The following is a 12,729-nucleotide window of genomic DNA, read 5'->3' as shown; positions in this document are numbered from 1 at the left end:
CTCACTCAGGGGTCACCAAATGTGGGAATGCTCCTCACTCGGGGTTCACCAAATGTGGGAATGCTCCTCACTCGGGGTTCACCAAATGTGGGAATGCTCCTCACTCGGGGTTCACCAAATGTGGGAATGCTCCTCACTCGGGGTTCACCAAATGTGGGAATGCTCCTCACTCGGGGTTCACCAAATGTGGGAATGCTCCTCACTTGGGGTTCACCAATGTGGGAATGCTCCTCACTTGGGGTTCACCAAATGTGGGAATGCTCCTCACTTGGGGCACCAAATGTGGGGTTCACAGGGGTCCCAGGACGAGGGAAGAGATGAGAATCTTGACTCCATGTTGCAGAAGGCTGATTTATTATTTTATGATAGATATTATATTAAAAGAAAATTATATACTAAAACTATACTAAAAGAATAGAGAAAGGATTTCATCACAAGGCTAGCAAAGAAAGAAGACAAATGGAAAATGATAATAAAATCTTGTGACTGACCAGAGACAGCCGGACTGTGATTGGCCATTAATTAAAAACAACCACATGAGACCAATCACAGATGCACCTGTTGCATTCCACAGCAGCAGATAATCATTGCTTTTCTTTTCCTCTGAGGCTTCTCAGGAGAAAAATCCTAACGAAAGGATTTTTCATAAAATATGTCTGTGCCACCTCCCTGCAGAGAAGAAGCAGTACCGGGAGTCCTACATCAGCGACACGCTGGACCTGGACATGGAGCAGCTGGAGAAGCGCTCGCGCGCCAGCGGCAGCAGCGCCGGCAGCGCCCGGCACAAGCGGCTGTCCCGGCACTCCACGGCCTCCCACAGCAGCTCCCACACCTCCGGCATCGAGGCCGACCCCAAGGCCAGGGAGGTGGGGCCCGAGGACGCCTTCTCCGGCGCCGGTGCCCACCGCAAGCTGAAGACCTGCAGCTCCATGACCAGCCACGGCAGCTCCCACACCTCGGGCGTGGAGAGCGGCGGGAAGGAGCGGCTGGAGGAGGATTCCCAGGATGATGGTGAGGCACCGCCTTGGGCTCTTGTTGTAAATCAAGGGCGACTCCGGCGAAGGGGAGAGAGAATGGTGCATCTGACTCCATCATCAGAAGGCTAATGAATTACTAATGAATTACTAATGAATTACTAATGAATTACTTTATTATACTGTACTATGTACATTTTGTCTAAATTGAATCTGCCAGGCACTTGCTCACAACTGCACAGCACTGCACTCATATCTGATTCTCTGGTGACTGTCCTGTGACAGTCCCACACACTCTCACCTGGCCCTGATTCTCTCCTGACTGTCCTGTGACAGTCCCACACACTCACCTGGCCCTGATTCTCTCCTGACTGTCCTGTGACAGTCCCACACACTCACCTGGCCCTCATTCTCTGGTGACAGTCCTGTGACAATCCCACACACTCACCTGGCCCTGATTCTCTCCTGACTGTCCTGTGACAGTCCCACACACTCACCTGGCCCTGATTCTCTGGTGACTGTCCCGTGACAGTCCCACACACTCACCTGGCCCTCATTCTCTGGTGACAGTCCTGTGACAATCCCACACACTCACCTGGCCCTGATTCTCTCCTGACTGACCTGTGACAGTCCCACACACTCACCTGGCCCTGATTCTCTCCTGACTGTCCTGTGACAGTCCCACACACTCACCTGGCCCTGATTCTCTCCTGACTGTCCTGTGACAGTCCCACACACTCACCTGGCCCTGATTCTCTCCTGACTGTCCTGTGACAGTCCCACACACTCACCTGGCCCTGATTCTCTCCTGACTGTCCTGTGACAGTCCCACACACTCACCTGGCCCTGATTCTCTGGTGACTGTCCTGTGACAGTCCCACACACTCACCTGGCCCTGATTCTCTCCTGACTGTCCTGTGACCAGTCCCACACACTCACCTGGCCCTGATTCTCCTGGACTGTCCTGTGACAGTCCCACACACTCACCTGGCCCTGATTCTCTCCTGACTGACCTGTGACAGTCCCACACACTCACCTGGCCCTGATTCTCTGGTGACTGTCCCGTGACAGTCCCACACACTCACCTGGCCCTCATTCTCTGGTGACTGTCCTGTGACAATCCCACACACTCACCTGGCCCTGATTCTCTCCTGACTGTCCTGTGACAGTCCCACACACACTCACCTGGCCCTGATTCTCTGTGCCTGTCCTGTGACAGTCCCACACACACACCTGGCCCTGATTCTCTGACGTCCGTGACAGTCCCACACACTCACCTGGCCTCATTCCTGGTGACAGTCCTGTGACATCCCACACACTCACCTGGCCCTGATTCTCTCCTGACTGACCTGTGACAGTCCCACACACTCACCTGGCCCTGATTCTCTCTGACTGTCCTGTGACAGTCCACACACTCACCTGGCCCTCATTCTCTGGTGACTGTCCTGTGACAGTCCCACACACTCACCTGGCCCTGATTCTCTCCTGACTGTCCTGTGACAGTCCCACACACACTCACCTGGCCCTGACAGGCCAAGGGAACCAAACCTCCTCCCTTTGGGTAAGCCATCTCCACATTGCATTCTGCTTTAGCACAACACAGGCACAGCAAGTGAGATAAGAATTGAATTGTGTTTTCCTTCTCTGCTTGTCCCACAGCTTCTCTCTGTTCAGAGGGTGTGTGAATACCACAGATTGTCCGGGCTTGGTTGGAGGGTGTGTGGTGGTGTTTGCAGGGGTCCCAGGTCCTGATTACGGTAGATTGTCAGACACTAAAGATTTTAATTTTTTAAAGATTTCTTTAGGATGGGTAACAGCTGTACTGTAAATGATAGTTGTTATTTTAGCAGCATCTTGCACAATTTATTCCTGCAAATGGCAGATTTGCTTTCTGCTAGCTGTTATTATTGAGGGAAGAGATGAGAATCTTGACTCCATGTTTCAGAAGGCTGATTTATTATTTTATTATATGTATTATATGAAAAGGAAATGATATACTAAAACTATACTAAAAAGAATAGAAGAAAGGATTTCATCAGAAGGCTGGCAAGGAATAGAAAAGAATGATAATAAAATCTTGTAACTGCTCACAGCCTCAGCACTGGTGGCTTTCATTGGTCATCAAGTAAAAACAATTCACATGCTGGGTAAACAATTCTCCAAATCACATTCCAAAGCAGCAAAACATGGAGAAGCTGAAGCTTCCCAGCTTCTCAGGAGAAAAGATCCTGGCAAAAGGATTTTTCATGAAATATGTCTGTGACAGAGGGTGCTCTGAAGGGGCACGGCTGACTTGTGCTGTCTGCTGGTGTCCTGCAGAGATTGAGATGCTGGTGGATGACCCCCGGGAGCTGGAGCAGGCTGGGGAGATGGAGGTGAGCCCCGACATGTGCGTCTACATCACCGAGGACATGCTGCTGTCCCGCAAGTTCAACGGGCACTCGGGTAAGGTGGTGCCTGCTTCTCTTCCCAATCCCCCAGTGCAAGTCACGCCTTTGGGAGCTGGGATGGGATGGTCTTGAAGGTCTCTTCCAAGCCTGGTCATTCCATGTGTCCTGGTTTAGGGCAAATTTGGGAGAAAACCTCCCAAAAGGGGCCCCTCCAGAAAGCAAACCCACATGGCTCCTCCCCCCAACTAGTCTGGGAAGGATTCCTGGGAGAGGAGTGGAAAGAACCTGTTTATTTAACAGGCACAGCACCCCCAGCACACAAAATGAACAATACTGGGTGACACCACTCTGTCACTGCTCTGACAAAGATGACAAATTCAGAAAGTCTCTCTGGGGTGGTCACTCTGTTATCAGTCCCTCCAGCACTGGGGCAGCTGCTGCAGCCACAAGGTGCAAAACTCTTGGTGGTCCCAGTCCGGAGCAGGCTCGAGTAGGTCCGAAAAAAGGGAAAGGAGAAACAGTCCAGGGAAAAATTGGGACTGCTTAGCTGAACTGACTGATGAGCAGGAGCAAAAGGCAGGAGCAAAGCAGGAGCAAGAGCAAAGCAAAAAGCCAAAGCAGGAGCAAGAGCAAAACAAAAGCCAAGCAAAAAGCCAAAGCAGCACTGTGTACTGCCCCATCTCTGTGTCCCACCAGCCGTGGGGGAGCGGATGATAACAAAACCAAAACAAAACTTTCACTCTTCAGAGCCAGTCTAGAAGGCACATAATATCCAGCATAAACAGCACACACGAATGGGGATACAAACATCCTAAGGTCAGCCTAGGACACCCTGGTTCTTTGGTGTTTGGCAGAGCAGAGTTAGCCCCAGGTGTCCGTTTGGGATGCTGGGAAAAACTCTTCACCCAATGGCTTGAAGGAGAGATGGGGTAAAGGAAAGAGGAACCTCTCTCAAGTTGTGCCAGGGGAGGTTTGGGTTGGATATTGGGAAAAATTTCCTCACAGAAAGATTTGTCCAGCCCTGGCACAGCTGCCCAGGGCAGGGGTGGAGTCCCCATCCCTGGAGGGATTTAAAAGCCGTGTGGATGTGGCACTTGGGGACAGGGCTCAGCGGTGGCCTTGGCACTGCTGGTGAGCAATTGGACTCCATGATCTTCTCTGGAGCTGTGCCTGCACCCCAAAAGTCACTTGCAGCTCTGAGCTGGGAGCTACTGGGAGGTCTCTGGGGATGCCAGGCTCCTTGGGGACAGCTTTGGATGCCATTTTGGGGCAAATTTGGGATGCTTTGTAGGCAACGCTGTTTGCAAGCGGAGCTGTTGGGCTGAGGGCACCGCATTGCACTGAGGGAGCCTTTGTCCCCGTGGACAGCAGGAGTGGATCCCAAGAGAGCTGAGCCACCCCAAAATAACCTTTGCACCCTCCTTTGTGCAGGACTCATCGTGAAGGAGATCAGCTCCTCCACCTCCAGCTCCTCAGAGACGGTGGTGAAGCTGAGGGGGCAGAGCACCGACTCCTTACCCCAGGTACGTGGGGCTGGGGCTTTGGGATTCCCCAGCCTTCCTGGAGAAGAGGAGGCTCAGAGGTGATCTTACTGCTCTCCACACCTTCCTGAGGGGAGGCTGCAGACAGGTGGGGTCGGTCTCTGACAGACCCAGAGGACACAGCCTCCAGCTACGGCAGGGAAGGGACAGGTTGGGTATTAGGGAGAAATGTTTCACTGAAAGAATAATGAAGTACTGGAATGCTCTTCCCAGGGAGGTGGTGGAATCACCATCTCTGGATGTGTTTAAAAGAGCCTGGCCATGGCACTGGGTGCTACGGTCTGGTTGAGGTGTGAGGGCACAGGTTGGACTGGATGATCTCAGAGGTCTCTTCCAGCCTCGTTATTCTGTGATTCTCTGAACCCCGGGGGTTCCCTGGCACATCCTGAGCCTCCTCTTGGCTTTTCCCAGACAACGTGCAGGAAACCCAAGACATCAACAGACAGGCACAGCCTGAGCCTGGATGACATCAGGCTCTACCAGAAGGACTTCCTGCAGCTGGCCAACCTGTGCCAGGACACGGCGCAGAGCTTCACCTTCGGCTGCGCCCACGGCCTGGACGAGGAGGGGCTCTACTGCAACGGCTGCCTGGCCCAGCAGTGCATCAACATCCAGGACACCTTCCCTGTGAAAAGAACCAGCAAATATTTCTCCTTGGATCTGACCCACGACGAGGTGCCCGAGTTCGTGGTGTGAGCGTGGGGAGGCTCCGACGCCGCCTGGCCCCGGCCCTGCCCTGCTCCCTGCAGCCCCTGGGTGCTGCAGGAGGGGCAGGATGGGCATCCCCGGGCACAAAGTGGGTTCCAGAGGAGTTTGTGCCCAACACGAGTTGTCTTATTGCGACTGGCAGGAGCGCAGCTCAGCTGGAGCTGGCAGAAGCCCACCTGTGTTTTGTCGTGGCCTCTCTCCCCCCCTCCTTGCCCCCAGGTGGCTCTGGGGTGGCTGGAAAGTGCCAGACTGTCGTGTTCAAGCCAAGCCAAAGAAATGTAAATAACCCTAAAGGCCAGTATGGGAAGGGAGAACTAAGCAATAACCAGCCAGGGATCTCCGGGCATGGTGATGTTCCATGGAGGAAGGCATGGCCAGCAGCTCCTGGGGCAGAGCATGATCCCAGTTTTTCCAAAAACACCTGCTGGAGGTCAGGCCACAGCAGTCCCAGCCAGGTGGATGAATGGCTGGAAGCTCTCAGAGCCATTTGCAACTTGTTTTTTATATTTTTCTCTTTTTTTTTCTTTTTTTTTTTTTTTTTTTTTTGTGAGAGCAAAACCCCAAAACAAAAAAAAACCAAAAAAACTCACCCTCCCAAAAAAACATAAGAAAGCAAAGCAGGATGGAAAAAAACAAATCCCCTATAAGGATAATGCAATAATGCATTCCAAACATTGAATATCTAGAGAACACATATATAAATATATCGAGGTATGTATGTTTATATATGTCTGGATCTTATAGACCCATTTGCATTTTACTCCTGCTCTGGAACACCTTTTATACAAAAGATCTGCCTCTCTTCTTTCATGAACTCTATCAAAAATCCAATTTTTTTTTTTCCTAAGCACTACTAAGGTGAGAAAACAGACTTTCCTCTTGAGGAGAATGTGCATCCTTGCCTTGTCCGTGTGGCTCTTCCCACTGCATCTCCCTTCTCTTTTCCCAAGGCTTTTCATGCATCCTTAGGTGTCTTACAGCTGGAATAATTCTGCCAGAGGATGGTGGTGACGTGCTAGGAAAATCCAGGGGTGGTTTCTGAGCGTGTCGCAGGGAAAGCAGGCAGCCCAGGTGGAATTTTTGCTGATTGCAGAGTTAATTATCACAGCACAATGCCTTTGTAGTGGATATTTTTAATTAGAGTTTAGCCACTGACAGCCAAAGTTTTGCCATATTTTGATACACCACCGTTTGGTTTTTTTTTTTTTTTAACTGGAAGCTTTTCTTAAAAAAAACAAACCAAAAAAAGAATTATAATTATTTTATAAACAAGCACAATCTTATTTTTATAAGAAATGTTGGGGGAGGGAGCTGAGAAATGGGAGCTGGTACCAAAAGAAATGGAGAGTAGCTATAGGGACAGTGCAAAAAAGAAAATTCTCTTGGGATGTTGGGATGTGGGAGAGCTGCTGTGGGACTGTGGCATTGTGCCCCCACCCCAGAGCTTGGTCTGGCCCTGCCTGAGGGGTTTTATGGGCAAAAATGTCAATGTCCAATGTTGGCAGGGCAGGATGGTGGTCCCTGAAGCATCCTTGTCTCCCTAAATCCACACAGGGCAGCTGGGGGGATGCTGCTGGGGCTCAGGGCTCTGTGCCCCACTCTGGTGTGGGTGGCACCCCACCAAATTCCTCAAAATCCTCTCTTTGGGTGCTGGGATAACATTTGTGAGTCACAGCTGGGTTTGCAGTGTGAGTTTCCATGCTGGCACAGGCAGGAAAATTCCCCAAATTCATCCCCAGCCTCTGGGCGCTCTCCTTGGCACCCTCACCCTGCAGCAACGCAGAGCTGGAGGGAAAAAAAAGGGATAAAATGTGTAAAGAAATGCTCAGCACTGCTGAGAAATGGGGAGGGGGCAGCCCCATCCCCTTATCCTGCATCCAGAGCTGGGGGGGAGCAGTGGGGTTGGGATGGAGCTTGATCCTACAAACAGCAGCAGTGCCAGGGAGCAGGGGGACACAGAGAGGTGCCACTGCAGCAGGGGGACACAGAGGTGCCATTGATGCAGGGGGACACAGAGGTGCCATTGGAGCAGGGGGACACAGAGGTGCCACTGCAGGAGGGGGACACACAGAGGTGCCACTGCAGCAGGAGGACACAGAGGTGCCACTGCAGCAGGGACACAGAGAGGTGCCACTGCAGCAGGGGACACAGAGAGTGCCGACATGGACGATGCCATGAGCAGGGGACACAGAGGTGCCATTGATGCAGGGGGACACAGAGGTGCCACTGCAGCAGGGGGACACAGAGAGGTGCCACTGCAGGAGAGGGGACACACAGAGGTGCCACTGCAGCAGGAGGACACAGAGGTGCCACTGCAGCAGGGACACAGAGAGGTGCCACTGCAGCAGGGGGACACAGGGGTGCCACTGCAGCAGGGGGACACAGGGGTGCCACTGCAGCAGGGGGACACAGAGGTGCCATGAGCAGGGGACACAGAGGTGCCATTGATGCAGGGGGACACAGAGGTGCCATTGCAGCAGGGGGACACAGAGAGGTGCCACTGCAGCAGGGGGACACAGAGGTGCCATTGGAGCAGGGGGACACAGAGAGGTGCCACTGCAGCAGGGGGACACAGAGGTGCCACTGATGCAGGGGGACACAGAGGTGCCACTGATGCAGGGGGACACAGAGAGGTGCCACTGCAGCAGGGGGACACAGAGGTGCCACTGCAGCAGGGGGACACAGAGGTGCCACTGCAGCAGGGGGACACAGAGGTGCCACTGCAGCAGGGGGACACAGAGGTGCCACTGCAGCAGGGGGACACAGAGAGGTGCCACTGCAGCAGGGGGACACAGAGGTGCCATTGATGCAGGGGGACACAGAGGTGCCATTGATTCCCAGTTTTCCCACAGGTGGCCGTGCCCTCCTGCCCTCGGGGCTGTTCCCCCTGCAGTAAGGAGCTGTCTGTCTGCACAAAATAATCCTTTCTGTGAAAGGATCTTCCCATCTGGGCTGATGGCAGAGCCCAGTGACTGTGTTGCAAAAGGAACAGGGGAAAAAAAAAAAAAAAAACAAAGGAAAAAAAAAAAAAGGAAGAAAACTCCAGGAAAATCGACTGAAAATCCCCGGAGCGAAATTCTTTTGTACCAATGAAGTTTGTTGTGTGCCTTTTGCAGAACGGCTGCAGGTGACAATAAAGTGACAGTTGTTTGCATCACTTGGACTCTTGGAGGTGTAAAATGTCCCCAGGCTTAGGGGGGAGAGGCAGCAGGGCTGAATTTAGGGATAACCTTGCATTTATGGTGATCCCAGCTCAGCTTAAGGCAGCTCCTGCCTCGGGCTGAGCCTTTCAGTCCTGAGTTTTGGTGGGTTTTGGTGATTTTTTGTGGTTTTTGTGAAGTTCCAGCCAATTCCAGCACTCTGGAGTTGGGAGGAGGCACAGGGGGAGCTGCTGAAATAAGTGGGAGTACGGAGTGTCCATAGTAAGGATCCTGGTGGGATGTTCAGGGGGGGTCCCCAGCCTTCAGGAGCTGTGGGGATGAAGGGGTGAACCCCTCACTGTGGAGCTGGGGGGGCAGAGCCTGTCCCAGCCCCCAGAGCCCCAGTCCTGCTCCTCAGGGATGGTGGGATGGGGATTTGGGAGCAGCTCCCAGGTGAGTTTTCCCCAAGGGAGGAGGCTCCAGAGCGTTGGTTCAGGATGTGATTCCAAGCAGGATCCTGAGTGGATGGTTTTGGGTGGTTCTCGTGGATTCTCCAGTGTCTGTTGGAAGGTTTGTGCTGCCTTTCCCCTCCACAGCGCCCAGGACCACCCTCCCATCTCCCACTGGTGCTAATTAAACTCAGAACATCATTGGCCAGTTCTTCTCCATGGGATTTTGGGCCAGGTTTGCTGATCCTGGCACCTCCTTCCTCCAGCCAAGGAAAACTCTGGAAGGCACCAACACCCACAACCTTTCAGTGTCCCCATTTCCAGTTTCTGGATCTCAGTGGATTTATCCTCTCACAGGGAGAGGGTGTGGAGTGCCAGGGCATGGAATGGCTTCCCACAGCCAGAGGGCAGGGATGGATGGGATATTGGGAATTGGGAATTCCTGGCTGGGGGGCTGAGGAGGAGCTGGGCTGGAATTCCCAGAGCAGCTGGGGCTGCCCCTGGATCCCTGACAGTGCCCAAGGCCAGGTTGGAGCAGCCTGGGACAGTGGGAGGTGTCCCTGCCATGGCAGGGGTGGAATGGGATGGGATTTAAGATCCCTCCCGACCCAAACCATTCTGGGGCTCCATGAAGCTGATGATGATGATGATGACGATGATGATGATGATGGTGATGATGATGATGATGATGATGATGAAGAGCCTGTTTTCCATGGGGAAGCACCATCAGTGAAGCCTCCAGAGTGGTTTTTCCCAGCACTGCCCTGTGGCCCTGGATCCTGCCTGCCTCTGCCATCCCAACCCTGGCATGGAGATGCAGGGCTGTGCCCTCACTGCCCCTCCCCTGGCTCCTGCAGCATCTCCACTGCCAGGAGCATCCACTGCCTTTTCCACAGGCTCCAGAGATAATTGTGTGTTCCCAGCAAATTCCTTTTGTCCTCTAAAAATATCCCTGGGCCCCGGCGCTGACCATCGGCGGGTCCGGGCCCCTAATTGCTGATTTCTGCTAAAATCCGACATTTTTGGGGCAGGAGGGAGGAGCACGAGGGAATGAGCCACTTCTGGGAGGGGGACTGCATTGTCTGCTGCTAAGTATAGCCTGCAGATTTCATGCCTGGCCTATAAAACCCCGGAATTCTCCTCAAACCAGATGGGGAAGGGTTTGTTGCACCGGCCAGCCCCATCTGGAGGGGGTGAGGAGGGGAGGGAGCTCTGCCCTGAAAAGGCTGAATGGGAATGAATTTAATAAATCCTCCTCCCTTTGATGCCTTGACCTCCATTCCTGCTTCATCTCAGCACGGGGGAGGTCCCCAGGGGAGGGAGAGGTCCTTGAGTTCCCATCCCGGCCCACGCTGGCCTTTTCCCCGGGATGCTCCTGCTGCTCCAGCCCTCCTGCTGCTCTCTGCTGCCATTCCATGGATTTAAACCCTGACAAACACCAAAAAAACCCTGCCCTGGGGCCATCTCTTCTCCTGTGGCTGCACTGCCAAATGTTGCAGCTCCCATCACAATCCCGGGCTGGATAGAGAAGTCAGAGATTGGGGATTTGTAGGGTGACCACGGGCAAAACACCAATTTTGGGGAGCAAAATGCACAATATTTGGGGCTGGTTTGGGTTGGTTTGGGCTGGCTCGGGATGTTTGGGGCTGGTTTGGGATATTTGGGGCTGGTTTGGGCTGTTTGGGGCTGATTTGGGTTGGTTTGGGCTGTGTTGTGGATGTTTGGGGCTGTGTTGGGATGTTTTGGGGCTGGTTTGGGTGTTGGTTGGGTTGGTTTTGGACTGGTTTGGGTTGGTTTGGGTTGGTTTGGGCTGGCTTGTTGGATGTTTGGGGCTGTTTGGGATATTTGGGCTGGTTTGGGTTGGTTTGGGATGGTTTTGGGTTGGTTTTGGATGTTTGGGATGTTTGGGGCTGGTTTTGGGCTGTGTTGGGATATTTGGGGCTGGTTTGGGCTGTTTGGGGCTGGTTTGGGTTGGTTTGGGTTGGTTTGGGTTGGTTTGGGCTGGTTTGGGCTGGTTTGGGTTGGTTTGGGTTGGTTTGGGGTGGTTTGGGCTGGTTTGGGATGTTTGGGATGTTTGGGCTGGTTTGGGCTGTGTTGGGATATTTGGGGCTGGTTTGGGTTGGTTTGGGCTGGTTTGGGTTGGTTTGGGTTGGTTTGGGCTGGTTTGGGCTGGTTTGGGCTGGTTTGGGCTGGTTTGGGTTGGTTTGGGTTGGTTTGGGCTGGTTTGGGCTGGTTTTGGTTGGTTTGGGTTGGTTTGGGTTGGTTTGGGCTGGTTTGGGCTGTTTGGGCTGGTTTGGGATGTTTGGGGCTGGTTTGGGATGTTTGGGGCTGGTTGGGGGGGGGGGGGTGGGGGATGGTTTGGGCTGTTTGGGGCTGTGTTGGGATGTTTGGGGCTGGTTTGGTTTGGGCTGGTTTGGGCTGTTTGAGGCTGGTTTGGGATGTTTGGGGCTGGTTTGGGATGTTTGGGGCTGTGTTGGGATGTTTTGGGGGCTGTGTTGGGATGTTTGGACTGGTTTGGGTTGGTTTGGGATGTTTGGGGCTGCTTTGGGATGTTTTGGGGGCTGCTTTGGGATGTTTTGGGGGCTGCTTTGGGATGTTTTGGGGGTTGTGCCCCTCCCCATTTCTGCCATGCCCCCTGCCCAGGGCACACAGGAACTTCCTTTCAGAAAACCATGGAATTCCAGTGGTATCCTTAATTTACTAATTAATTTCCCCCTGCTGCTCTCTCCTGCTGTCCAGCAGGGATGGCTGTGCCCCAGTGGGTGCCTGGCACTGCATCCTCTTTTCATCAGCCCCCCCAAAACAAGCAGGGCTGGCTGTGCCCATCAGCCCCACCCCAGTGGGGCACCAGTGACTAAAGATGGGAACAGTGACCAAAGATCCCCCTCCTGCCCGTGGCTTTGGAGGGAATTTCTGGCACCCTGAAATCATCACTGGAGGCAGAGCTTTAATTAATGCAGCCCCACGGGTCCCCTGGGCTGTGCCAGGGTCACTGTGGAGGGGTGGGGGGGCACTGCCAGCTCCAGGGGGGTGCCAGGGCTGCAGGGACAGCTCTGGGTGGGATTTTGGGGTGTGCCAGGTGGGTGCCAGGGCTGGGTGGGTTTTTGGGGGGTTCCAGGTGATGTGCCAGGGCTGCAGGACAGCTCTGGGTGGGTTTTGGGATGTCCCAGGTGGGTGCCAGGATACAGGGTGGCACTGGGTGGGATTTAGGGGAGTGGGGGTGATGTGCCAGGGCTGCAGGGACAGCTCTGGGTGGATTTTGGGATGTGCCAGGTGGGTGCCAGGGCTGCAGGATGGCTCTGAGTGGATTTTGGGGGTCAGGGTGATGTGCCAGGGCTGCAGGGCCAGCTCTGGGTGGGTTTTGGGATGTGAGGGTGATGTGCCAGGGCTGGGTGGGTTTTTGGGATGTGCCAGGTGGATGCCAAGGCTGCAGGGCCAGCTCTGGGTGGGTTTTTTGGGATGTCAGAGTGATGTGCCAGGGCTGCAGGGGTGGCTCTGGGGTTTTCTGGCATGTGGGGGAGATGTGC

At 53.8% G+C, this 12,729-nt stretch overlaps 1 protein-coding gene and 1 long non-coding RNA gene across 59 annotated transcripts in view; one reads left to right on the top strand and one right to left on the bottom strand.

The window, feature by feature from the left end:
- FRMD6 (FERM domain containing 6) overlaps positions 1–8,770 on the top strand; it is a 48,813-nt gene extending 40,043 nt beyond the window's left edge. Inside the window, exons 12-21 of one of the 50 annotated variants that reach the window (XM_050975475.1) lie at positions 676–1,011; positions 3,294–3,419; positions 4,796–4,887; positions 5,317–7,740; positions 7,834–7,862; positions 7,893–8,000; positions 8,052–8,078; positions 8,162–8,190; positions 8,247–8,273; positions 8,353–8,770. In XM_050975475.1, coding sequence (XP_050831432.1) covers positions 676–1,011; positions 3,294–3,419; positions 4,796–4,887; positions 5,317–5,601 — 839 coding nt within the window. In that variant the 3' untranslated portion in view covers positions 5,602–7,740; positions 7,834–7,862; positions 7,893–8,000; ... (2 more) ...; positions 8,247–8,273; positions 8,353–8,770. Of the gene's footprint in view, positions 1–675; positions 1,012–3,293; positions 3,420–4,795; positions 4,888–5,316; positions 7,741–7,833; positions 7,863–7,892; positions 8,028–8,051; positions 8,079–8,105; positions 8,135–8,161; positions 8,218–8,244 lie in introns of all 50 variants that reach the window. The other 49 variants (XM_050975489.1, XM_050975469.1, XM_050975490.1 and 46 more) reach the window with 49 other exon arrangements.
- Positions 1,018–3,281, bottom strand: LOC127059697 (uncharacterized). Of its 9 annotated transcripts, XR_007777743.1 has the most exons (4): positions 2,494–3,281; positions 1,962–2,159; positions 1,423–1,863; positions 1,018–1,373 (listed from the first exon to the last, which is right to left on the bottom strand). It is a non-coding gene; the product is annotated as an uncharacterized LOC127059697 (long non-coding RNA). The 9 variants fall into 9 exon arrangements; XR_007777737.1 differs by having other exon boundaries at positions 1,018–1,863; positions 1,962–2,059; positions 2,394–3,281; XR_007777744.1 differs by having other exon boundaries at positions 1,018–1,814; positions 2,011–2,059; positions 2,394–3,281.
- Positions 8,771–12,729: the final 3,959 nt, after the last annotated feature.

The sequence above is a fragment of the Serinus canaria genome, chromosome 5, assembly GCF_022539315.1.
Source record: "Serinus canaria isolate serCan28SL12 chromosome 5, serCan2020, whole genome shotgun sequence".
Lineage (NCBI taxonomy): Eukaryota > Metazoa > Chordata > Aves > Passeriformes > Fringillidae > Serinus > Serinus canaria.
Note: the sequence above shows the minus strand (reverse complement) of the source record. Positions and strands in the feature narration are given on the sequence as shown.